The sequence below is a fragment of the Podarcis cretensis genome, assembly GCF_951804945.1.
Source record: "Podarcis cretensis genome assembly, chromosome: 10".
Taxonomy (NCBI): domain Eukaryota; kingdom Metazoa; phylum Chordata; class Lepidosauria; order Squamata; family Lacertidae; genus Podarcis; species Podarcis cretensis.
In genome coordinates, this window is record NC_137179.1 from 6,529,823 (window position 1) to 6,557,617 (window position 27,795).

The 27,795-nt window shown below is 44.3% G+C and overlaps 1 protein-coding gene across 1 annotated transcript in view; it reads right to left on the reverse strand.

The window, feature by feature from the left end:
- LOC307224864 (uncharacterized protein) overlaps window positions 1-27,795 on the reverse strand; it is a gene marked incomplete at its 5' end in the record, with an annotated part of 180,555 nt that overhangs the window by 139,990 nt on the left and 12,770 nt on the right. The window contains 10 exons of the mRNA XM_079992034.1: window positions 4,085-4,120; window positions 5,081-5,116; window positions 10,712-10,756; window positions 10,849-10,884; window positions 13,086-13,130; window positions 14,503-14,538; window positions 22,256-22,315; window positions 23,911-23,982; window positions 25,980-26,033; window positions 27,186-27,212. Of these exons, the coding sequence (XP_079848160.1) occupies window positions 4,085-4,120; window positions 5,081-5,116; window positions 10,712-10,756; window positions 10,849-10,884; window positions 13,086-13,130; window positions 14,503-14,538; window positions 22,256-22,315; window positions 23,911-23,982; window positions 25,980-26,033; window positions 27,186-27,212 (447 nt within the window). The remainder of the gene's footprint in view (window positions 1-4,084; window positions 4,121-5,080; window positions 5,117-10,711; window positions 10,757-10,848; window positions 10,885-13,085; window positions 13,131-14,502; window positions 14,539-22,255; window positions 22,316-23,910; window positions 23,983-25,979; window positions 26,034-27,185; window positions 27,213-27,795) is intronic.

Below are 27,795 nucleotides of genomic sequence, written 5' to 3' on the forward strand. Positions count from 1 at the left end.
TATATGGATAAGAACTATCCACAAAGACCAAGCAGGGTTTCTGCCAGGCAGACAAATGAAAGATAATGTAAGGAATATAATTAATATTTTGGAATATCTGACTGCCAGGAATGAGAAACAAGTGATATTAATGTTTGTGGATGCTGAAAAGGCATTTGATAATGTAGTATGGGATTTTATGCTGAAAAATTTGGAGTATATGGAAGTGGGGAAAGAGTTTTTCAATGGAATCAAGGCAATATATACAGAGCAGAGAGCTAAACTGATAGTAAACAATGTAGTTACGGAAGATATAAAGATATCTAAAGGAACAAGACAGGGTTGTCCGCTCTCGCCATTGCTATTTATAATGGTCCTAGAGGTCTTTTTGAATGTGATTAGACAAAACAGATTAATTAAAGGGGTGACAGTAGGTCAGAATGAATATAAAGTCAAAGCCTTTGCCGATGATCTGGTTATAACGATGGAAGAACCAATGGAAAGTGTTAAAGAAGTATTGAAGGAGATTGAACAATTTGGAAACGTGGCCGGGTTTAGATTGAATAAGAAAACGACTAAAATAATGGTTAAAAATATGGAGTATAATACGATAGAAAGAATGCAACAACAGAGATAGAGGTGGTGAAGAAAGTAAAATTCTTAGGAATTTGGTTAACTCCTAAAAATATCGACCTGTTCCAGAATAATTATGTACAGGTTTGGAAGGGAATAAGGAATGACCTGGAGGTGTGGGGCAGAAAGAAACTGTCTTTTTGGGGCAGAATTTCCACAATAAAGATGAGCGTGCTTCCAAAGATGTTATTTTTATTTCAGACTATCCCCATCATCAAGGGGATAGGGATCTTTAAGGACTGGCAAAGAGTGATTTCAAGGTATATATGGCAGGGTAAGAAGCCAAGAATAAAATTTAAATTATTAACAGATGTGAAAGAAAGAGGAGGCTTCGCCCTGCCAGATATGAAATTATATTATGAAGCAGCATGTCTATGTTGGTTAAAGGATTGGATTAAACTAGAAAATATGGAATTACTAGACCTTGAAGGTTTTGATAACAGATTTGGTTGGCATGCTTACCTATGGTGTGACAAGAAGAAAGTTCATAAAGGCTTTGGGAACCACATTTTCAGAAATTCGCTAATAGAAGTATGGGACAGGTATAAAAGTCTTTTGGAACCGAGAGTTCCACATTGGCTTTCCCCGTTGGAGGTTATGTGGGTAAAGAAAATTAACATGAGAGGTAAATGGGCTACGTATGGGGAAATGGTAACTAAAGAAGGAGGAAAATGGAAATTTAAACCATATGAACAAGTTAAAGATCATGTGTATGATTGGTTGCATTATTTCCAGGTAAACGAAATGTTTAAAAAAGATATAAAAGAAAGTGGCTATGCAGAAAAAGACTCTAAGTTCCAAATAGATATAATAAATAATGAATATAAAATTTTGTCAAAAATGTATAAGATATTGTTGGAATGGTACACGAAAGATGAAGAGGTTAAATCGGTAACGATACAATGGGCCAAAGATTTTAGATATAATATTCAATTTGAAGACTGGGAAAAATTGTGGAAAGAAAATTTAAAATTTACTGCATGCATGGTGTTGAAGGAAAATGTTATGAAAATGTTTTATAGATGGTACATTACACCTGTAAAACTTGCAAAAATGTATAAAACATGTAATAAGTGTTGGAAATGTAAAGATAAAGAGGGAACGTTTTACCATATGTGGTGGGAATGTAAGAAAGTGAGGAGTTTTTGGGAAGCAATATATAATGAATTGAAAAAGATGTTAAAATACACTTTTGTTAAGAAACCAGAAGTTTTTCACTTAGGGATTACAGGAAATGAAATAAGAAGAAAAGACTGTAAACTCTTCCAGTATGCAGTTACAGCAGCAAGAATTTTACTGGCCCAGAAATGGAAACAAGAGGAAGTAAGGACGATACAAGAATGGAGATCGAAATTAACGGACTATGCGGAACTGGACAAATTGACTGGGAAAATAAGATATGTTCGAAACCAAAAGTTCATCGAAGACTGGGGAAAGTTTGTAGATTATCTGAAAAATGTATGTGTCAGGGAACTGCAGGCAGCGAGGGAGGAAAGGATTAGAGGATACAGGGAACAATCTCCACTGCTCAGCACTGAGTCCTCCTCAGAAGACAGAGAAGAGGATAGTGAGTCTGGGGAGGAAGGGGTGCTTCAGAGAGAGGGGGATCCACGTCACAGGGAAAAACGGAAGGGGCTGAGCTGTTGGCTCTGTTGGTCTCGAGGGAGAGGGAAAAGAGAAAGTAGTTAGAGCAACGCGTCATGAGAGACGGGTCGCTTTGTTGATTCTGCATGTAATCTTGTAAGAAGGAAATAAAGAAAGGAATTTATGGCTGGCTGCCGAGAGTGTTTCTTTTTCTAAGTGCAGCAACGCATGCAGCTGGCTAGCTGACAGTATGTGATGTGCAAACAACACTAGTGGGGTTTCAAGAAGCACTGTAAAAGTTTGAGATGTATTGTTTAAAAGAAAATAGAAAGAGGAGGGAAGACAAATGGCAATACAACGAAGGGAATGCGTATTGAAGAGTAAATACGGATGATTACCAGAGAAGCAGAAGGAAGTCAAAAAAGATTAATTTGTTAAAACATGGATAAAATTGTATAATTGTGTTGGAAAATTAATAAAAATGTAATGGGAAAAAAATAAACTTCTTTTGTTGACCACCAGAATTACGCTTTCCATTTTTAAGTTTGGAATAGAGTAGTTGCTTTGGAAGATTATAATCAGGCATCCGCACAACATGACCAGCCCAACAAAGTTGATGTTGAAGAATCATTGCTCTGACACTGGCGATCTTTGCTTCTTCGAGCACACTGGCATTAGTTTGCCTGTCTTCCCTAGGGATGTGTAAAAATTTTCGGAGACACCGTTGATGGAATCTTTTGAGGAGTTGGAGATGGTGTTTATAAGTGGTCCAGTCAGTGTAGACAATATGGGGCTGGAGAAACCCAGGGTTTGACCTAATATTGAAGGAATGGGATTCTGTGCAGTCAGTTTAAAACTGACTCACCCCCCCCTTTTCTTCTTTCTCCAAGAGAGCACTCTAAAATGCATAAAACTTGAGCTGTTGAGCAAATGCATAACAAGGACACAGCTGTATAAACAAACTCTCTCCTTTATCAGTCACGGCAAGGGATGACCTTGGCTGTACCAGTAGAACAGAGAAAACACGTTTGTGCCTTATCTTATGTCCTGACCACAAAAGACACACAGACCTAAGTCCGGGAACAATGCCAGAGCGTGTTCTCGGAGTTGATGACCTCTTCCTCCAAGATAAGAGTAGGAAGTGGAAGATCCTTTTATGGTCAGAAGTACAGGAAGAAATACCCTTTTATGGTTAAGAATACCAGAGCAAGAACATATGTGATGTCAACCTGCGTACATAGGCTGACGTGGTTGGATTCCTGGGGAAGGAGAGAGAGGGTGCCTGGAGGATATATATGTTGTTTTTGCAGTCTCCTGTGCACAGCGGAAGGATGAGCTGTACGTGCCACATACTTTACATTACTTTATTTACACTTCAAAGCTGAGAGATTACAGACATGCATCTTGCCTCTGCGTGAGCAGAGAGGCAACCTCTCTCCTCGGAAGCACCGAGAGAACTGTAAAAAACAGGAAACCAGTGTACGTCACATCCAGTCTCCCTTTCCTGTGGGAAACCCAACAGTACGCTGACTGTGGAATGTAAACACCTGTCTCGTGACAAGCACTTCGCTGCACAGGGAAGGAAGCAGAAACCAACATCATATACTGCATGAAACTTCTCATTTCTTTGGACTTGCTGTGGACTCACCAAGCATGTGCCTTCTGCTATCCAGAGAGCAGAATAAACTCTTTCTTGGAACCAACCTCGGTGTCATTTGACTTCCTTCCTCCTGTCCCGGAGCAACGCAGACCCAATCGGTGAACTCCAATAAGGCTACAATATGAGACAGCTTCTGATGATATTGTCACATGCCACTCCAACTGAACTATTATGATTTGGGCTGGAGAAACCTTCCTAATCACCGCAAAAATTAAAAAATGCACTTACACCCATAGCTGGAGCACCAGGAAATCCTTGGATGCCCTGTTAAAGAAGGGGGAAAGTCAGGGTTAGCAGGAAAGTGCATGTTAACAGTGCAGTTCTAGGCCACGTGTATTGGGGTGAAAGCCTGTCTGAATTGAGGTAGGAGCCCTATAAGGGAGAACACTACCTTCTGCCATTTCAGAGTTGGGGAAAATTTTGACTCCACAGGCCAGGATTGTTTTCATGGGCCAAATCTGACAAGTCATAACAGCCCACTAGCCAATCACATGGCATCATTATGATGGCCCATGACTGACAGGGTGTTGTCCTGGTTTATAATTTCTTTATTTCGTTCTGAGGAAACTGATTAGTTCAGTGAAACAAGTTTTGTAGCCGGCATCTCGTAAAGTCTCTGTTTATTTCTAGGTTGATTTTTTTATTTTTGTTATTTAATGCAATTCTATAGTCGATTACTTCTCGTTTCAGGGATTTTCATGCTAATTTTTTTGTTTTGTGAATTTTTTTGAGATGGGGAAAATACCATATTTTTTGCTCTATAAGATTCACTTTTCCCCTCCTAAAAAGTAAGGGGAAATGTGTGTGCGTCTTATGGAGCGAATGCAGGCTGCGCAGCTATCCCAGAAGCCAGAACAGCAAGAGGGATTGCTGCTTTCACTGCGCAGCGATCCCTCTTGCTGTTCTGGCTTCTGAGATTTAGAATATTTTTTTTCTTGTTTTCCTCCTCCAAAAACTAGGTGCGTCTTGTGGTGTGGTGCATCTTATAGAGCGAAAAATATGGTAGCTTCATGGGCCAAATTGGGGCCCCCGGTAAACCATGATTGGCCTGCAGTCTGAAGGTTCCCCAACCCATGTGCCCACAGCCTGAAATGCTATGGCCTACGTCCACAATGAACACCCCAGGTGAGCATCAAACCTCAGTTCTGGCCGCCCAATGACTCCGCACCCCAATTTCCTCTCGGCACTGTGATCCAATGGTCTCTCCACGCTGTTTTCACTTACTTGGTCTCCTTTGGGCCCAACGGGACCGGGAAGACCCTAAAAAATAATAATAAGAGAAATTGAAAATGTGTGTGTTTGGGTAGAATTGGTTTATTGTTTATTGGTTTATTGGCTCTTGCCACTTACCATCTGGCCTGGGGCGGGGCCTGAAGCCTCATAAGGACTGCGTGCTGCCTGCTGCCCAGGAGGACTCCCCTGAGTGAGTGCTTGAGGGCCCTGCTCTTGCCACTTACCATCTGGCCTGGGGCGGGGCCTGAAGCCTCACAAGGACTGCCTGCTGCTTGCTGCCTGCTGCCCAGGAGGACTCCCCTGAGTGAGTGCCTGAGGGCCCTGCTCTTGCCACTTACCACCTGGCCTGGGGCGGGGCCTGAAGCCTCACAAGGACTGCCTGCTGCTTGCTGCCTGCTGCCCAGGAGGACTCCCCTGAGTGAGTGCTTGAGGGCCCTGCTCTTGCCACTTACCACCTGGCCTGGGGCGGGGCCTGAAGCCTCATAAGGACTGCCTGCTGCTTGCTGCCTGCTGCCCAGGAGGACTCCCCTGAGTGAGTGCTTGAGGGCCCTGCTCTTGCCACTTACCACCTGGCCTGGGGCGGGGCCTGAAGCCTCATAAGGACTGCATGCTGCTTGCTGCCTGCTGCCCAGGAGGACTCCCCTGAGTGAGTGCTTGAGGGCCCTGCTCTTGCCACTTACCATCTGGCCTGGGGCGGGGCCTGAAGCCTCACAAGGACTGCCTGCTGCTTGCTGCCTGCTGCCCAGGAGGACTCCCCTGAGTGAGTGCTTGAGGGCCCTGCTCTTGCCACTTACCACCTGGCCTGGGGCGGGGCCTGAAGCCTCATAAGGACTGCCTGCTGCTTGCTGCCTGCTGCCCAGGAGGACTCCCCTGAGTGAGTGCCTGAGGGCCCTGCTCCTTCCTGCCACTTACCACCTGGCCCAGGGCGGGGCCTGACAGGCCTCACTAGGACAGCTGTTACTGCAAGAGGGGCACAGAGTGTTTTTAAAATGTTTTTTAAAATTTTCCTTTGGATTTTTTTGTATGTGGGGGGTGGGGGTGGGATGGATGTTTGGTTGGACTTGGGGAATTATTTTTTTATTTTGATGTTTTTGTAATTTTTACAGTTTTTTGTTTGTATTGTTTTATTGGTTTTGTTTGTTTGTTTAAGGTGTTATTTTGTTCGTAAGAGGAGGGGTCAGGGCTGCCGGGGAGTGGGCCCCAGCCCACAAAATGGCTGGGGCATGTTCCACAGGGGGGGATGCACTGGGACAACCGATCTCAGTGATCACGGGTAGGAGGAGGAGTTACGCTAAGACTAGACCATGTCATTACAGAGGGGGCAGGTTTAGTCGTTGTCTGAGGACTATTCCTGCCTCCGGGTCTGGTCCTGACCGGATGGATACTAGAATCAGCAAGGGATACCCACATGACCTGAAGGTGCTGCTGTGCATTGCCAGGTCAATGATTCATAAGACCACTGCCATCCATGACTTGATCATGGATGGAGGACTTGACCTGGCATGTGTAACAGAGACTTGGTTGGAGGAAGCAGATGGGCCTGTCCTTGCCGCTGCTTGTCCACCAGGTTTCTCTTACGCACAGCAACCCAGGTCATGTGGGCGGGGAGGGGGGGTTGCAGTGATTTTTAGAAAGTCATTAGTTTGCACCAGGCATCCTATTGGGAAGACCCAGTTTTCCGAGTCCATGTTCTGGAAGTTGGGCAATAGGGGCAGTACAGGATTCCTTTTGCTGTACCGACCTCCCCGCTGCACCAAGGATTCCCTGCCCGAGCTGCTTCAGATCGTGGCGGATGTTCTCCTGGAGACACCTAGCTTGGTCGTCCTAGGGGATTTTAATATCCATGCCGACACGACCTTACAAGGGGCCGCTCGGGACTTCGTGGAAAGCATGGCCTCCATGGGGGTGTCCCTGAATAAGTCTGGCCCAACCCATAGCCGTGGACATGCCTTGGACCTGGTGTTTACCTCTATGGATGTTGGTGATCTGACGCTAAGTAAAAGCGAAACGAAAGAAGTGCCATGGTCAGATCACTTCCTGGTGCAACTGGACTTCTCTGCGACCCATCCCCTCTGCAGGGAGGTGGGACCGATTCGGATGGTCCGCCCCCGCCACTTAATGGATCCAAATGGTTTCCAGAGAGTGGTAGGGGATGCTTTATCCCATGTTGATGGCCTTTCAGCCGATTCCCTGGTGGCCCGCTGGAATGTGGAGTTAACCAGGGCTATTGACTGTGCCCTCTCCGATTGCATAGAGCCCGGACAGCCCTGTGGTTTTCCACGGATCTGAGGGCAATGAAACAATCGTTGAGACGGCTAGAGCGCAGGTGGCGGATAACTCATTCCGAATCTGACTGGACACAGGTTAGAGCTCAACGTCGAACCTACCAAGTGGCGATAGCGACGGCGAAGAAGAATTTCTTCACCGCCTCTATTGCATCTGCAGAAAACAGCAGCAGGAGACTTTTTCAGGTGGTTCACAATTTAGCGGAACCACCTGCAATATCGGGGCCCAGTGCGGGCCACATGTTCTCCTGCAATGATTTTGCAAAGTTTTTTGCAGATAAAATCGCTCAGATTCGGGAAGAAGTAGACTCCACCGTGGGAGCAGGGCCAGGGCGGGAGAGTGCTAGAGTTCTGTCTAGTCAAGTTGAGTGGGATCAATTCCAATCTGTTACCTCTGAGGATGTGGACAGGCTGCTTGGACGAGTGAAGCCAACCACCTGTCTCCTGGATCCTTGCCCATCCTGGCTTATAAAAACTAGCCGGGAAGGACTGGGCGATGGGCTTCGTGGGGTGGTGAAAGCTTCCCTCCGTGAGGGAGCCTTCCCAGACCCGCTGAAAGAGGCGGTTATTAAACCGCTTCTTAAAAAACCATCTTTGGATGCGGCCACGATGGCCAACTACCGCCCAGTCTCAAATCTTCCATTCTTAGACAAGGTGATTGAGCGAGCGGTTGCCGAACAACTCCAGGCACGCCTGGAAGAAGCGGACCATTTGGATCCCTTCCAGTCGGGATTCAGGCCTCATCATGGGACTGAAACTGCCTTGGTCGCGCTGGTTGATGATCTCCAGCGGGCTAGGGACAAAGGTGAGAGCTGTTTCCTAGTTCTGCTGGATCTCTCAGCGGCGTTTGACACCATCGACCATAACATCCTTCTAGACCGTCTTGAGGGGCTGGGAGCTGGGGGCACTGTCATACAGTGGTTCCGCTCCTTCCTCCTGGGCCGTGTTCAGAAAGTGGTGGTGCGGGGTGAGTGTTCAGACCCCTGGGCTCTCACTTGTGGGGTGCCTCAGGGTTCTGTCCTCTCCCCCATGCTTTTCAACATCTACATGCAGCCGCTGGGAGAGATCATCAGGAGGTTTGGGCTGGGTGTTCATCAGTATGCGGATGATACCCAGCTCTACCTCTCTTTTAAATCAGAACCAGTGAAGGCGGTGAAGGTCCTGTGTGAGTGTCTGGAGGCGGTTGGAGGATGGATGGCGGCTAACAGATTGAGGTTGAATCCTGACAAGACAGAAGTACTGTTTTTGGGGGACAGGAGGCGGGCGGGTGTGGAGGATTCCCTGGTCCTGAATGGGGTAACTGTGCCCCTGAAGGACCAGGTGCGCAGCCTGGGAGTCATTTTGGACTCACAGCTGTCCATGGAAGCACAGGTCAAATCTGTGTCCAGGGCAGCTGTTTACCAGCTCCATCTGGTACGTAGGCTGAGACCCTATCTGCCTGCGGACTGTCTCGCCAGAGTGGTGCATGCTCTGGTTATCTCCCACTTGGACTACTGCAATGCACTCTACGTGGGGCTACCTTTGAAGGTGACTCGGAAACTACAACTAACCCAGAATGCGGCAGCTAGACTGGTGACTGGGAGCGGCCGCCAAGACCGTATATAACACCGGTCTTAAAAGACCTACATTAGCTCCCAGTATGTTTCCGAGCACAATTCAAAGTGTTGGTGCTGACCTTTAAAGCCCTAAACGGCCTCGGTCCAGTATACCTGAAGGAGCGTCTCCACCCCCATCATTCTGCCCGGACGCTGAGGTCCAGCGCCGAGGGCCTTCTGGCGGTTCCCTCATTGCGCGAAGCAAAGCTCCAGGGAACCAGGCAGAGGGCCTTCTCGGTAGTGGCGCCCGCCCTGTGGAACGCCCTTCCAGCAGATGTCAAAGTGATAAACAACTACCTGACATTCATAAGACATCTTAAGGCAGCCCTGTTCAGGGAAGTTTTTAACGTGTGATATTTTACTGTATTTTTGGTTTCTATGGAAGCCGCCCAGAGTGGCTGGGGAGGCCCAGCCAGATGGGCGGGGTATAAATAATAAATTATTATTATTATTATTATTATTATTATTATTTAAGTATGTGTGTCTCTATATTTTTTTCCCACTTGTAAACTTTGCTGTTGTTGGAGAAGAGAGTTGCCCCGAAGTGGGCTGGGCCAAAGAGTTAAGAGTCAGGATGAGACCAGGAGCAGAAGCTGACAAGTGAAGCTAAGGCGGGACCTGGTGTTCCAGGGGAGGGGCCTGTGAAATCTCATCACTCGTGGGAGGAGCCTGGAAGGTCTGGGGCGGAGTCTTTAACTGGAGTTGACTGCCTTTTCAGAACCTGGAGCTGGATAGCTCAGTTGGTTAGAGAGTGGTGTTGATAATGCCAAGGTTGCAGGTTTGATCCCCGTGTGACACAATTGCATATTCCTGCATTGCGGGGGTTGGACTAGATGATCCTCAGGGGCCCTTCCAACACTACAGTTTTATGATCTGGGTTCGCCTGTTAAGATATATACTGTTTATGCACCCTATATATCATTCCCTTTCTCCCCCCAATTTTTTATTAGTTTTCCAAAATTATAACAAATATAACACAACACAAAATAACAAACAAATAACAAAACGTATAAAAACATACATTCAAAACTTCTTGCAGTTAAAAATACAAATTAAATTCCATTATTGAATGACTTCCTCAAATCCTTCCTAACTGATTTTCATTAAATCTCATTTTAGCAACCATTCCCATTCTTAATTTGATTGCGGAAAATGCAAAGCATCAGGCAACAGAAAAGTAATTAAATGCATATTTAAAATGCAACCAGTCAAATCAAATGGTGGCAGATTATTATTATTATTATTATTATTATTATTATTATTATTATTATTGCAGCCCATAATACTGTTGGCAACAGATGGCATCCAAATGACTTGTCATTAAAAATAAAGCGATCCTCACTTGGTGCCTACAATACAGTGAAGGTTGCAGCTGGACATCTCTGGGGAAGACATTTTTTAAATGCAGCATCACTACTGAAAGGGTCCTGTTGCTGTTCAGCACCCATCTCTCCTCTGAAGATGGACATGCCTCTGATGAAAATCTGAAAGCCTTGGCTTAACTGTCTGATTACCTACAACGATGTGGTTTCTCTGATCAGACTAGCAAAAATAATGAAGGGTGCACTGAATGTTCTGCTCGTATGCTTTATGAGCTGATGGCTTGTCCTTGTCTTGAAAAAAGGGTGGTTCTTAATTTAGATCATGTTACCTGAACTCTCCTGACAAAACAGTCATTGAAAACTGAGAAATGGGTTGGGGAAGATCATCAAAATATCAGCTTCAAATGAAGAGGTGCTTACCGCAATTCCTTGAAGACCCTTCACCCCTGCCTCTCCACGCTCTCCCTGCAAAAGACAGACCGCAGATTCTCATTTTATGCTACAAAAACACATACTGTACTTTTCCATCTATAAGATGAAAGTAATAGACACCTTACCTTTTCTCCTTTGACCCCATCTTGGCCTTTTTTGCCCTAGATTGAAAAAGAAAGCACAAAACACCATTGTCCATAGCAAAGACCATGCAAGAGGTTAGCTTGCAAAAATCTCACACTACACACTTTGCAGGAAAAGGGACTGTGGGATTTTTTCCTCCCCGAGAGGGGCAGGTGTGGGCCGTGCACTCGAAACTCAGGTCTGAGCAACGGTCAGGACTCTCATTCTTGTGCTGGACAAGAACAGTTCTTAGGCCTCGCCGTTCTTTATTACATAATTTGAAAAAAACGTGATGTGATGACCATCTTCCAACATCTGAAGGGCGGCCAAATGGAAGATGGAGCGAGCTTGTTTTCTGCTGCTCCAGGGAGGAGGATCCAGACCAAAGGATTCAAACAAAAAGAAAGAAGAGTACAACTAAACATTACGGGGGGAAATTCTGACGGGATGGCGGCTAACAGATTGAGATTGAACCCTGACAAGACAGAAGTACTGTGGGGGACAGGAGGTGGGCAGGTGTGGAGGACTCCCTGGTCCTGAATGGGGTAACTGTGCCCCTGAAGGACCAGCTGCGCAGCCTGGGAGTCATTCTGGACTCACAGCTGTCCATGGAGGTGCAGGTCAAGTCTGTGTCCAGGGAAGCTGTCTGCCAGCTCCATCTGGTGCACAGGGTGAGACCCTCCGGCCCACAGACTGTCTCGCCAGAGTGGTGCATGCTCTAGTTATCGCCCGCTTGGACTACTGCAATGCGCTCTACGTGGGGCTACTACAACTAACCCAGAATGTGGCAGCTAGACTGGTGACTGGGAGCGGCCACCGAGATCACGTAGCACCAGTCTTGAATGACCTCCATTGGCTCCCAGTATGTTTTCAAGCACAATTCAGAGTGTTGGTGCTGACCTTTAGAGCCCTAAACAGCCTTGGTCCTGTATACCTGAAGAAGCGTCTCCATGCCCATCGTTCAGCCCGGACACTGAGGTCCAGCTCCGAGGGCCTTCTGGCGGTTCCCTCCCTACAAGAAGCCAAGTTACAGGGAACCAGGCAGAGGGCCTTCTCGGTAGTGGCACCAACCTGTGGAATGCCCTCCCACCAGATGTCAAAGAGAACAACAACTACCAGACTTTTAGAAGACATCTGAAGGCAGCCCTGTTTAGGGAAGCTTTTAATGTTTGATGCATTACTGTATTGTAATATTGTGTTGGAAACCACCCAGAGTGGCTGGGGGAACCCAGGCAGATGGGCGGGGTATAAATAATAATAATAATAATAAATAATTATTATTATTATTATTATTATTATTATTCAACAGTAGAACCCACTCCCTTGGAAGGTGGCAGACTCTCCTTCATAGAATCATAGAATCATAGAGTTGGAAGAGACCACAAGGGCCATCGAGTCCAACCCCCTGCCAAGCAGGAAACACCATCAGAGCACTCCTGACATATGGTTGTCAAGCCTCTGCTTAAAGACCTCCAAAGAAGGCGACTCCACCACACTCCTTGGCAGCAAATTCCACTGTCGAACAGCTCTTCCTGTCAGGAAGTTCTTCCTAATGTTTAGGTGGAATCTTCTTTCTTGTAGTTTGGAACCATTGCTTCGTGTCCACTTCTCTGGAGCAGCAGAAAACAACCTTTCTCCCTCCTCTATGTGACATCCTTTTATATATTTGAACATGGCTATCATATCACCCCTTAACCTCCTCTTCTCCAGGCTAAACATGCCCAGCTCCCTTAACCGTTCCTCATAAGGCATCGTTTCCAGGCCTTTGACCATTTTGGTTGCCCTCCTCTGGACACCTTCCAGTTTGTCAGTGTCCTTCTTGAACTGTGGTGCCCAGAACTGGACACAGTACTCCAGGTGAGGTCTGACCAGAGCAGAATACAGTGGCACTATTATTGGAGGTTTTCAACCAGAGGTTAGATGGCCACTTGCTTGGACTTCTTTAGCTGTGATTCCTGCACAGCAGGGGGTTGGACTAGATGACCCATGGGGTCCCTTCCATCTTAATAGTCTAGCCAAGCCTTATCCCTGAAATACGAGTTTTTTTGGGGGGAGTTATTGTATGGAAGAGCAATCAGTCCTGGGGTCTAGCGCCACCAGTGGTGCAGCCCAGACCCAGAATGTTGTAATCCAAAATATCTGAAACACACCAAGCTGCCAAAGGCTGCCTTGCCTTCAGCCTTTTGTTCGCTTTTTCCATTCCAAAATAGCAGCCACATTGTTACCCTGGCATTCCTACCCTCAAGCCTGTTGGTCCTTCTGCGCCTGGCATGCCTTGTTCACCCTAAGGGGAGAAAAATGAAGATATTATCTCCAGCAACTCATTTCTCATTGCAGAGGTCTGAACTAAATAGGGTAATATGAGGTGGATTCGCACCCCTCCCCCTAGTTATTTGGAATAAAATTTAAAAAAATATTTGAAATTATTTCTTAAAGCATTCAGCCCTCCTCATATGCACCAGAGAAGGAAAGAGAGAAGGTGAGAATTAATTGGGAATATATGACTACAGAAATGTACATAGTACATACGTAGTGTGGAGAACGTTAATAGACTTTAAGTTAAATCAGATCAAAAGGCAATTCGCATAAGACCTGATTGCTGTTTGTTCCAATTCAGCACTAGAGATGGGGAGGGGGTGGCAAATGGAGCTGTGGATTAACCTTTAAATTGACTCACATAGTGTCCATACATAAGAATTGATGCTTTTGAATTATGGTGCTGGAGGAGACTCTTGAGAGTCCCATGGACTGCAAGAAGATCAAACCTCTCCATTCTGAAGGAAATCAGCCCTGAGTGCTCCCTGGAAGGACAGATCCTGAAGCTGAGGCTCCAAGACTTTGGCCACCTCATGAGACTCCCTGGAAAAGACCCTGATGTTGGGAAAGATGGAGGGCACAAGGAGAAGGGGACAACAGAGGACGAGATGGTGGGACAGTGTTCTCGAAGCTACCAGCATGAGTTTGACCAAACTGTGGGAGGCAGTGGAAGACAGGAGTGCCTGGCATGCTCTGGTCCAGGGGGTCACGAAGAGTTGGACACGACTAAACGGCTAAACGACAACAACCTCTGTCTCTGGTTTCCATGTTGGAATACATAGATGGTCTAGAAATTGTTGGCGTAGATCATGAACAACAGTGTCCATACAACACAGTTCAAGAAAATAAAATATTAAAATCAACAACTGCAGACTAAAAGCTCTTCACTCAGGCAGAAAAATACCCTCTCCCCAACCCACTGCCCAAACACAAGACTTCTGGGAACGACTCCTGCCTGGAACCCTGGAGAGTTTCTGCCAGCCAGTGTAGTGCAATATTGAGCCGGATGGACCAGTGATCTGTCTCATTCTAAAGTAGCATCCTATGTTCAGGGCAAATCTAGCATCTTGAATTGAGCCCAGAAATGAATCAGCGCCCAGGGCATCAATTTGACCACCTGGTCCCTGTTAGCAATCTGGCCACTGAATTCTGCCCCAGCAACAGTTTCTGAACTATCCTCAAGGACAGCGCAATGTATAGGACATTGCAGCCATCTAACCCAGAGATCAGATTATAAGTGCAATTAACCAAGAGGCCCCCTTACAAAAAATGAAGCTGCTACCGCTACCTGATCTCAGCCACGTTCGGTCAGATTTGACAAAGCATCATTCAAAACCCACCTTCTGCCCTTGGGATCCAGGAAGGCCTGTCGCTCCCTGAAAAAGAAACAGAGACAGGAGTGTGGGAGATTTAGCAGCCCAATCCAACACTGCATATTCTTGCTACTATGTAAGTTTAGGGGTGTACAACCATAGAGCTGTACTGCTGATAGGCAGAGACTCAGACCATAGAAATGTGATTGGCAGAGAGGGCTCTGTGTGATGTCGTTTCGCCTCCTCTTTTGATCAGGAAGAATCAATCAGTATTTCCTGTTCCTTCCCTCCCCCTCTCCCTTCCATTGACCAGCGATGGGGAAAGACGTGCCCTTAACTTGCTCCAGCTTGGACAAATGCCTGAGACTGTAAAAGGTAAAGGTAAAGGTACCCCTGCCCGTACGGGCCAGTCTTGACAGACTCTGGGGTTGTGCGCCCATCTCACTTAAGAGGCCAGGGGCCAGCGCTGTCCGGAGACACTTCCGGGTCACGTGGCCAGCGTGACATCGCTGCTCTGGCGAGCCAGAGCCGCACACGGAAACGCCGTTTACCTTCCCGCTGGTAAGCGGTCCCTATTTATCTACTTGCACCCGGAGGTGCTTTCGAACTGCTAGGTTGGCAGGCGCTGGGACCGAGCAGCGGGAGCGCACCCCGCCGCAGGGATTCGAACCGCCGACCTTTCGATCGGCAAGTCCTAGGCGCTGAGGTTTTACCCACAGCGCCACCTGCGTCCCTACTTGCTTCTACTGTAAATATAAGCATTTTGCCTGCATGGTTTTTACTGCTACTGTAGCTGAGAACCAGTGCAAGACTATGAGTAAGTAAATCATATTTTAAACTTACTTTACAGTCTGTTGTCTGATTCTTTGTTAAGTGGGATAAGAAAAGGGGGAGCCAGATTCCTTCGTAGCTGGGCCTGTTTAAAAGAAGGCTTTACGGGACTTCCGGTCGGCGCCAGCGCTTAATGGCGGTCCTCCCTTCGATCTCCGGAGGAGGACTGCTTCACGAGTTCGGGTCTGACCGCTACGGCGAAGCGGGGACCCCTAAAATCACAGGCGCGGAAGCCTGTGAACAAGGAGATTCGGTGGGCACCATTTGCGCCCCCCCTTTACTGTAAAAGAGCCTTTTTAAAGGCTCCGGTGCGGCATCGGGGGAGAGCGCGGTGCTGAGAGTCGCTACCCAGCCCGTGAAGTGAGGCCGCGTCGCCATAGGCGGAGAGCGCCGATTCCTTCTTGAAATTTGGACTTAAATTGAACACCCGTAAGTAAGAGTGGAAAATTTTATTGGGACTTTTAAAAATTTGTTGAAATTCGGCTGAAAACGGGGACGGTAAATAAAGGAAGTCTGCCTCCCCCGGATTGCGTGATATTTAAAGCAACGGAACTAGAAAGCTGCAATTGGAAGAAAAGTAACTTTGAACTGTTTGAACTGTTTAACCCTGACATTGAAATTGATCCCCCCCCCCAGCAAGCAGGAGCAGGGGGGGAAGAAGAGGGAATTTGGCTCAACCTGCACTAAAGGAAATAAAGGGAGATAACTTTCTGCTGTCTCTTTCTCTGGGAACAGACTGCCTGGGTGAAACACTTTGACGGAGACTGTCAGATAAGATTTGCTGTAAAGCAGAGACCCTATTTGATACATTGGGACTTTATTGAAATAACAAATTGACAGTCTGTTGCAACTAGAAGACTAGAAGATTGTTGCCAAAAACTTTCTTTCTCTGGGGGACTTTGGTTTCTTTGTTTATACTGCTTATTGGTCACATTGAATTGCTCCCTCTAGAGGGTTGAAAGGTAACAATTGTAACACAGACTGTAAAAAAAAGTCACTGGATTTTTCCATTCAAAAGCTGCTCCTGTGAGAATGACATGAGCGGCTCAGCAGAAGAGATAGCAACAAGGTCTAAAGTTAAAGCCGCACAAAAGAAAAGGGGTTCAACATCAGGCATAACAGGAGCAGCTGGGCAGGAAAAAGGAATAGATATATTCATGGATTCAGTGACTCAAGCATTACTTAAAATAAATGAATCTTTAGAAAATTTGACAAAGCAGAGTACGGAAAATACCAAACAGCTGGCAGAACTTACAACAAAATTAGACTTGAATACCAAAAGTATTACATCCAACACAGAAATTATAAACAAATTAGTACAAGAAAACGCTACAATTCAAAAAATTGCTGAAGAAGCTAAATCTACTGCAGATACCACACAGGAAAAATTAGAACCAGTTTGCAAGAAGTTGGATGAGCATGAGGCCGCCTTGTCTTTGTGGGAGATGCAGAGGAAGGAGAGGAACCTAAGGATAAGATTGGTCCCAGAAAGTGAAGGGGACAGCCTAGTGGATTTTCTTACGAAAGAATTTTCAGAATTTTGGCAGGTAAACACAGAGGAAGAAGAATTTAAGATAACAGCTGCCTTCAGACTGGGTAGAAAGCAGAACAGAAAGATTCCAAGGGATTGTCTGATAACTTTGAGATCTAAAGAGGAAAGAGATAAAATATTAAATTTACACTACCAGAGAACTCTTCAGATTGAAGACGCTTTTGTGCAAATCTACAAGGACATCCCAAAATACATTCTGGAGGCAAGATCTTATTATAAGAATCTGGTTAACCTGCTGAAAAGGAACAGCATACCTTTTAGGTGGGAATTTCCACAAGGTTTGTCCTTTAGTTACAAAGGAAAGAAAGTTAAAATAAGAACAGTACAAGACAAAGAACAATTCCTGGACAGAAACGAGGAGGACCTGCAGAAAGGAGTAGTAGAATTATCCTCTGAAACAGATCTTGGAAACCTGACATTTGGACTTAAATCACCAACGGAAGAAGAACAGCTGCTGGGAGCAGCCGGAGGTAACTAAAAATAACAATGTCTCTGCAATTTATAAGTTGGAACTGTAATGGACTGAACCTTCCCAGAAAAAGGCGTGAAGTTTTTCATATTTTGAAAAAAACAACAATTGGACTTGATTTGTTTACAAGAGACTCATGTGACAAGGGCACACAGAAAATTGCTTATAATAAAAAATTAGGCCAGGAATTCATTTCATCGGATAAAGTTAAGAAAAGAGGCGTGGTGATCTATGCAAAGGAGAAATTGGCCCCAAAATTGATTTTTAAAGATGAACAAGGAAGATTTTTGGCAATTGAGATACAAATCCAAGGAGAAAAATTTCTGACAGTTGGTATCTATGCACCAAATGATGGGAAGGCAGAATTCTTTAAGAAGCTGCATGAGACACTAATGGACTATTTGGACTACAATGTAATTTTATTAGGAGATATGAACGGCGTGGTTTCCACCAATATGGACAAAGCACAAAGACAGGTGGTCTCTAAGGATGGGAGATTACCTAAGACTTTTTTCGAAATGACAGAAAATATGGACCTGATTGATATTTGGGGAACAAGAAACCCTCGAGAGAGAGAGAGGGGACGTTTTTCTCTGAGGCACAAATGACATGGACAAGAATAGACCAAATATGGATTACTAGTGGAATGGCTCCAAAGATAAAAAATGTGGAAATCTGCCCAAAGACATGCTCCGACCATAATGCTGTAAAGATGGAAATGAAATTAACAACAGCTGGTTCCTTCAGATGGAGAATGAATGACACCCTGTTCAGAGATGATGAGATTTATAAAAAGGCCCAAAAAAACTTTGAAGGATTATTTCAAGATAAACCTGAGGACAGATGTGGAAAAAAGAGTGATTTGGGATGCAAGTAAGGCTGTGATGCGAGGTTTCCTAATACAACAGAATTCTTTAAAAAGGAAAAAACAAAATGAGAAGAAATATAAGATTTTGGAAAAAATAAAAGAAGGAGAAAAGAAATTGAGATCGAAACCAAAGTCTCATGAGATTTTGAGGGAAATTAAGTTTTACCAGATGCAGTTTATGGAATTGATGAATCAAGAAATAGAATGGAAAATCAAGCAGATGAGACAAAGGACAATTGAATCAGCAGATAAATGTGGGAAACTTCTTGCATGGCAACTGAAGAAGAGACAAAAATTAAACACAGTTACAAGTTTGGAGGTGGAAGGAAAGAACATTTCTAAACCAAATGAAATTAGCAACTGTTTTCAGAGTTATTTCAGAAGTTTATACGCACAAGGGCCGGAAAATGAAGGAGATATAGAAGATTTTCTTAAGAAATATGGATTACAAAAAATTTCGCAACAAAGTATGTTGGTTTTGAATGAGAAAATAACAGATCAAGAAATAGAGGGTGCCATTCAAAACATGCAATTAGGTAAATCTCCAGGACCAGATGGATTAACCTCCAGATACTATAAAGTTTTGAAGGAATGGTTAATACAACCGTTGAAGGAGGTTTGTAATGAAATATTAGAGGGGGAAAAGGCACCGGAATCGTGGAAAGAAGCTTTTATTACACTCATACCAAAGACTGAAACTGAAAAGAATCAAATTAAGAACTACCGCCCTATATCATTACTCAATGTGGATTACAAAATATTTGCTGACATTTTAGCAAAAAGATTGAAGAGGGTGTTGGTGGAGGAGATTCACAAGGACCAGGCAGGCTTTCTCCCAGGAAGACACCTATCAGATAATGTAAGGAATATAATTGACATTCTGGAATTGTTGACAGTAAATATTAATACAAAGGCAGTTTTAATATTTGTGGACGCGGAGAAAGCTTTTGATAATGTTTCTTGGAAGTTTATGAAGAAGAATCTCCATGGGATAGGGGTAGGCCAAAGGTTTGAAAATGGTATAGGTGCAATATATTCTGAACAAAAGGCAAAGTTAATTGTAAATAACGTGGTTACTGATGAACTTTCCATAGAAAAAGGGACACAGCGGGGGTGCCCAATATCCCCACTACTTTTTATTTCAGTCCTGGAGGTTTTGTTGAACATGATTAGGGGGGACCAGCTGGTAAAAGGAATTCAGGTCGGAGCTAAACAATATAAATTGAAGGCATTTGCAGATGATTTAGTACTGACTTTACAAGAGCCAGATACTAGTACAAAAAGAGTTTTAGAACTAATTCAAGTTTTTGGTCAGGTAGCAGGATTTAAGTTGAATAAGCAAAAAACTAAAGTCTTGGAAAAAAATTTAACAAATGTTGAAAGAGAGAGGTTCCAAAGTGAAACTGGGTTAATGGTGGCAAAGAAAGTGAAATATTTAGGGATCAATGTGACATCCAAAAATGTGAATTTATTTAAAGATAATTATGATAAATGTTGGACAGAGGTAAAGAAGGATCTAGAAATATGGTCGAATTTGAAGCTTTCCTTGTTAGGTCGAATTGCTGTTATTAAAATGAATGTATTGCCTAGAATGTTATTTTTGTTTCAGACATTACAAATTGTGGATAAATTAGACTGTTTCAAGAAGTGGCAGAAAGATATATCTAAATTTGTCTGGCAGGGCAAAAAGCCCAGAATAAAATTTAAGATATTAACTGATATAAAAGAAAGAGGGGGGTTTGCCCTGCCGGATTTAAGACTGTACTATGAATCGGCAGCCTTCTGCTGGTTGAAAGATTGGCTACTTCTTGAGAATACAGACATTCTGGATTTAGAAGGATTCGACAATAGATTTGGTTGGCATGCATATATATGGTATGATAAGGTTAAAGTTCACAAAGGTTTTAAAAACCATATTGTAAGGAAAGCATTACATAATGTTTGGATTCGATATAAGGATTTGCTGGAAAATAAAACTCCTAGGTGGATATCACCAATGGAGGCTAAGGAGGTGAAGAAACTTAATATAGAATCTAAATGGCCAAAATATTATGAAATTTTAGAGCAAGAAAGTGGCGAATTTAAACTACAGAGTTTTGAGAAATTAAAGCCCAAGGTACGAGATTGGCTCCATTATTATCAAATATTGGAGACCTTTAAACAAGACAGGAAAATTGGTTTCCAGGTGGAGAAATCGAAACTAGAAACAGAATTGCTAGAACCCAATACTAAGAATTTATCAAGAATGTATAATTTGTTGCTGAGGTGGAATACAATAGATGAGACAGTTAAATCAGCTATGATTAAATGGGCACAGGACATTGGTCATGACATTATGTTTGCTGACTGGGAACAGCTATGGACCACCGGTATTAAATTTACGGCATGTAATGCCTTAAGAGAAAATATTATGAAAATGATTTATAGGTGGTACATGACCCCAGTCAAGCTTGCGAAGATCTACCATTTGCCCAATAACAAATGCTGGAAATGTAACGAGACTGAAGGTACCTTCTTTCACCTTTGGTGGACCTGCCCAAAGATTAAAGCCTTTTGGGAAATGATCTATAATGAAATTAAGAAGGTACTTAAATGTACTTTTCATAAGAAACCAGAGGCATTTCTTTTGGGCATGGTCGGCCAATTGGTGTCAAGGAAGGATAAGCCTTTTTTTATGTACGCCACTACAGCAGCAAGGATTCTTCTAGCAAAGTATTGGAAGATACAAGAACTACCCACACTGGAAGAATGGCAGACGAAAGTGATTGACTTTATGGGATTGGCAGAAATGACCGGCAGAATCCGTGACCAAGAGAAAGAGACGGTGGAGGAAGATTGGAAGAAATTTAAAGCTTATCTTAAGAACTGTTATAAAATTGAGGAGTGCTAAGATGTCAAGGGAAAGGAAGATGCAGAATTACAGCTGAAACTGCTTGATGAATTAAGATGAAATTGAGAAATAATAAGTTATAAATTTAATTGGACTAAAGGGTTGCTGAAAAATTGTAAAACAGGGATGCAGTGAGGGTGAGGTATGGGGAAGTCTGAGGAAGAAAGTTTATGAAAATGAGGATATGAAATTATACTTGTTTGTATGTTTTTGTTTGTTGATGTGTGTATGTTATTTTGTTGTAAAATTGGAAAATCATTAAAAAATTATTATAAAAAAATAAAAAAGAAGGCTTTACAGCCTAATTTGATGTTTCAATTTGCTGCTAAGAATGTGAATTTAAACTCTGTTCAACTCACCATGGGAGGGGTAATTTTCTCCTACCTATTAGAACCCATCGCACAAAGAGTTCAGCTTAAGTGTTACAAAACAGACACTTTTCAGCATTTCATGAGCTGCCTTGGACCTCTTTGTTTTGAATGAGAAATTTGTTCTGAAGGAATGGGTTTCTGTGCAGTCAGTTTGAAACGGGAGCCAAAATCCATTTTTCCTTCTCCAAGGGTGCATTAGCTAAAAACCATTAACTTGAGCTCTTGAGCAAATGCATAACAAGAACACAGCTGTATAAACAAAGCTCTCTCCTTTATCAGTCCGTGACACCTAATGAATGGCCTTGTCCATTCCAAAGTGGAGCAGGGATGGCACGTCTGGGTCTTATCTTACATTCTGACCACAAAGACGCACAGACCTTGTTAGGTCTGACAAGAGACCTGGGAACGGTGCCAGGAGTATTCTTAGAGTTGGTGACCTCCTGCCCCAAGATAAGAGTATAGGAACAGGAACAACCTTTTATGGTCAAAAGTACCGGAACAGGAATATCTGTTTATGGTCATGGATGTCAACTTACGTGTATAAGCTGACGTGGTTGGATTCCTGGGGAAGGGGGGAGAGGGTGCCTGGAGGATATATATACTGCATGAAATTTCTCATTTCTTTAGGCATGCTGTGGACTGACCACGCAAGTACCTTCTGCGATCTGGAGAGCAGAATAAACTCTTTCTCTGAATCAACCTCAGTGTCATTTGACTTCCTTCCTCCCATCCAGGAGCAACGCAGACCCCACCAGTCGGTAAAGTCCAGTAAGGCTACAGTTCCAGAGATGAAACCCACCTTGTCTCCTTCTGCTCCCTTTAAACCAGGAGTCCCTGAAAGGCCAAGTCCTACCTCGCCCTGAAAAAGAAGCAGGGAAGCACATTCAGAACACTGGAAGTGTGTGGCAGTTGACTTGGTTTGCACTGAGAGACGGATCTACCTAATTTGCACTTCCTGAAACAATATCTGATACTTCTGCAAACCTTGGGCTTCTCTCAAGCCTGCTGATCCATCCCTCTTGGGCTTGGGCTGCTACTGTTTGGGCTGCATAAACAACAGCACTCACTGCATGAACTGTTAAGTATAATTGTTTAATCCAATTGTGATGGCTTATAGATTTTTAGCAATAAAAATTCATTCATAATTGTTTAATTGACATTTAAATGGAGAATGCCTGTACGTGTATTGCTAACATTGGGGATTTTCCATGATGAAGAAGAAGAGTTTGGATTTGATATCCCGCTTTATCACTACCCGAAGGAGTCTCAAAGCGGCTAACACTCTCCTTTCCCTTCCTCCCCCACAACAAACACTCTGTGAGGTGAGTGGGGCTGAGAGACTTCAAAGAAGTGTGACTAGCCCAAGGTCACCCAGCAGCTGCATGTGGAGGAGTGGAGACACGAACCCGGTTCACCAGATTACGAGTCTACCGCTCCTAACCACCACACCACACTGGCTCTCATGACAGCATACTAAGAGCTTTCTGAGGTCTAACTGAGTTAATGATTAACTGGGAACATTCTCTGCTCTAACATGTGAGTGTTTAACCTTAGATGACATGATTAAGGTATTCAGTTACAAATCACCATCTTGAAGGGAGTTTTGTTCTGTTTTGAAGAAAGTTCCATAAGTAAGGTTTTTAACAATACTTATGGGTCTGGACAGTGTTTTATTCCAAAAGGAATTTATGCATCCAGTAGCTTCACGCTATGCAATATTAACATCTGCAATAAGAACATCAGAAACAGAAGGGGAATAGAACAGGACACATCCTTCAGAAAGCAGTAAATCTTTGGGGAAGGATCGTAGCTTAGTTGCAGAGTATCTGCTATGAATGCAGAAGGGCCCAAGCTTCAATCCTCAGCATTGCCAGGCAGGGCTGGGAGAGTGACCCCAGCCTAAAACCCTGGACAGCTGCTGCCAGTCAGTGTAGGCAGTATTACGCTGAATGGACGAATGGCCTGGCTCAGTATAAGGCAACTTGCTATGCTCATAAGAACACAGGAATAGCCTGCTGGATCAGTCTGATGGCCCATCTAGTCCAGCATCCTGTTCTCGCAGTAGCTAACCAGATGCCTGTGGAAAACCAGCAAGCGGGATTTGAACACAAGACCCCTCTCCCCTCCTATGGCATTCAGAAGCAGAGCAGAGCCATCATGGCTCATAGCCATCAACAGGCCTCTCCATGAATTTGTCAAATCCTCTTCTGAAACCATCCTTGCCTACTGAGGGATTGAGTTCCATAGTTTGCACTGTGTGAAGAAAGACTCTTTTATCTCTTCTAAATCTCCCAGCATCGGCTCCATTGGATGTCCTGCAAATTCTAGTGTTACAACAGAGGGAGAAAATGTGTTCCCATCAGTTTACGCCTGTGTCCAACACAGGTAGATGGATCCCAGCAGATCTTCCCAGGAAGGTCTCTCCACAGCTTTTCACACTAATGAAAGCAGTACCTTTTCACCTTTTGGTCCAGAAGCTCCAGGAGTACCATCCAGCCCTATCGGGCCAGGTAAGCCAGCTTTTCCCTGTAAATTAAAAAAAAAAAAAATACAAAATAGATTAGGAAAGTGTTATGTACTGAGTTGAATAGGATCCAAAAGGCAGCAGTCTGATTGGTCTTAGAACAATAGGATTCAGAATGCAGCAGTCTGATTGGTCCACAGGAGCCACCCAATCCAGCTCCAGGTGGAAGTGAATCCACAACCTGATTGGCCGACAGGAGAATCCCGGAATTTGCCTATCACGTGCGGACCATTGTGTAAATAATGTATATAAAGTAGACATTCTGGGGGAACTTTCATTCCTCCTCACCACTATGAGCTGAATCAAGAGCATGAAATCCACTCTTGACTCCGAGTATATTTCAGAAAGATGGAAAGGTTTCCACACCTGTTGTACCTGCGCACCAGGCCAAACTCAGAAGCAAACGATTGTCTCTTTCCACCTTGCCAGTATTGATGGGCATTGCAGTCCAGCAATCTCAGGAGGGCACAAGCCTCTTCCCACCTGTGGCTTGGAGCCAGGTGAGCAAGAAAAAGGTGCCAGGTGGTTTGCTGTAGATTGGCAAGGCAGCAGAAACAAAAAATCCTGCCCTCAGGTTAGGTTGCTAGAATGCCAGATCTAGTTCAGCATCATATTTGGAACAACAGAATTGGACAGGTGGATGGGAGACTAGGGGTCATCTAGGGTCAAGTCCCTGCAGAGCAGGAACCAGGACCAGAGCTTTCTTTCTTTTCTCTTTTAAATAAAAAAATTTATTTGATTTTTTTGTCGATACACCAAGAAGAAAGAAGAAGAAGAAGAAGAAGAAGAAGAAGAAGAAGAAGAAGAAGAAGAAGAAGAAGAAGAAGAAGAAACAGAAATACAAATGAAAATGAATGCAATATTATTTACAAAACAATAAAGCAAAAATTGGTCTTTGAACTGTAGACCTGACCTCCTGTCTATTCCTTACTTCACTTATATATTGCTTGTTTCCAATATACACTTTTATCCTAATTTGACTAATCCTTAATTTATCTTAAATCTGATGTCTTTCTTAAAACTACTACTGAAAAACTATTGTTATTATCTTTCAAATATACTTTAAAGACCTCCCATTTTGAGACAAATTCCTATTTTGGTTTATTCTTTATTTTTTCTGATAAACTATCTAGCTCCGCATAGTCTGTCAATTTTTGAATCCATTCATGAATAGAGGGAATTTCATCACTCTTCCATTTTGCAGCAATAAGAACTCTTGCTGCAACCTTAGCATATAAAAGGATACCCTTCATTTTTTGTGGGATATCCAAATCTGTAATTCCCAGCAGATAGGCTTTTAGTTTTCTGTTAAAAGAGATCTTTAAGGATTCTTGTAATTCTGAGTGGGTGCTCTCCCAAAATACCTGGATTTTATTACATAGCCACCACATGTGATAGAGAGTACCTGATTTGTCTCCGCATCTCCAACAATTACTTGGGACCCCTTTGTACATCTTTGAGAGTTTCCAAGGTTTTAAGTACCATCAGTGGTGCATTTTTAGAAAATTCTCTCTTAAAGCATAACAATTTGTGAATTTCCAATTGTTTTCCCATAAATTTTCCCATTGGGACCAGAGCTTTCACACAACACAAAAGCCACATCTGGGAAGCTAACAATACAGCACGTTTAATGCTTGTTTCCATGTTGTTAGAATCTGGGGGGAGGGTGTTTGCAGCTCCCTCAACCTGGAAAATTGCAGGTGACAAAATTTGGGGCATAGGGTTCTTTCTTGCTGTTTTCAGTGGGCGGGGCAGAAGCAAACATGTACAGAAAGGGAGGAGCATCGTTGTTGTTTGTGCCACACCAGGACCACTGGTGCGAATGAAATTTAGCACAACCTGCTGGTATAGCAGTAAAAAAACCTGTGGTTCCAACACATGACTAGTACTGCAAGGTGAAAGAAACATCGGGAAACGGGGCAGAAGCGCTGGCATTATCATCTAGAAAACAATCGCAAAATTCCCATCGTCTGAACATACCCTGAAAGGTCATACTCACCAGCTCTCCGACTTCTCCTTTCTCTCCCTTGACGCCACTCTTCCCTCGAGGTCCCTGTGGGGAACAAAGAACCATTTTGTTGCCTCAGTCGCACGGCGGGTCTCTCACAGGATCTGAGCTGAGGACTGCTTGAGGGTACCACAGCGCTGATTTTTAGAATCGTGACTTAAGAAGCAAAGAAGAGGTCGGAGCGAGGGAGACCCATCTGGTCCAGCAATCCTGTTCTCAAAGGGGTCAACCAAATATCCCAGTGGGAAGAGCACTGTTGCACTCAGTTCCTGCTCGTGGGTTTCCCGTTTGAGCCAGTGTGGTGTAGTGGTTAAGAGTGGCGGACTCATAATCTGGTGAACTGGGTTCGCGTCTCCGCTCCTCCACATGCAGCTGCTGGGTGACTGAAATATACTCAGAGTCGCAAAGTGATTTCATGCTCTTTATTCAGCTCATAGTGGTGAGGAGGAATGAATGAATGTCCCCTCAAAGTATCTGCTTTATATACATTATTTACACAATGGGCTGCACATGATTGGCTAATTCCGGAATTCTACTGTAAGCCAATCAGGTTGTGGATTCACTTCAATCTGGAGCATGACTGGGTGGTTCCTGCCAACCAATCATACTGCTGCATTGTTCTAGGACCAATCAGACTGCTGCATTCTGAATCCTATTGTTCTAGGACCAATCAGACTGCTGCCTTTTGGATCCTATTGTTCTAGGACCAATCAGACTGCTGCAGTTTGGATCCTATTTGACTCAGTACATAACAGTGACCTTCGGCCAGTCACACTTCTTTGAAGTCTCTCAGCCCCACTCACCTCACAGAGTGTTTGTTGTGGGGGAGGAAGGGAAAGGAGAATGTTAGCCGCTTTGAGACTCCTTAGGGTAGTGATAAAGCGGGATATCAAATCCAAACTCTCCTTCTTCTGGTTGGTCATGGTGAGAACAGGATGCTGGACCTCCGAGTGGCGCAGCAATAAAACAGCTGGCACATTTGCAAAGCTAAGAAGAGTCCGGTATGGTTTCAAACTGGATGGGAGACCGTGTGCTGAGATTCTTGTATTGCAGGGGCTTAGACTCGATGACCCTCAGAGTCCCTTGTGACTCTATGATTAATTGAAGGGTCCCTTAGGGTTGCTCCATCAGCTGGGCTCTACTGACATTCTCATGACAGCATAGCTTGAATGGGTGGTAAAATAACCCGGCACTTACCCTGACCCCAGGGTCTCCTGCCTCACCCTGGAACAGAGAGAAAGGAGGGGGTTGTATTATTTATTATTATTTATATACCGTCCTATACCCAGGGGTCTCAGGGTGGTTCACGGAATAAAATCAAGATAAAAAACCGCAAAATACCTAATAAAATAAAAACAGCCACCCAATAGCCACCCACAACCACCATGAAAAACACATTTTTAAAAGGACATAGGATGTAAACCGGATCAGCCAAAGGCCTGGTTAAAAAGGAACGTTTTTGCCTGGCACCTAAAGATGTATAATGATGGTGCCAGGCAAACGTCCCTGGGGAGAGCATTCCACAGACGGGGAGCCACTGCAGAGAAGGCCCTGTTCTCAGGCTGCCACCCTCTGAACCTCTCGAGGAGGAGGCAAATGAAGGAGGGCCTCAGAAGATGATCTCAGGGTCCAGGTAGGTTCATATGGAAAGAGGCGGTCTTGGAGGTATTGCGGTCCTCAGCCATTTTGTTGTTCTTTAGTCGTTTAGTCGTGTCCGACTCTTTATGACCCCCTGGACCAGATCACACCAGGCCCTCCTGTCTTCCACTGCCTCCCTCAGTTTGGTCAAACTCATGTTGGTAGCTTC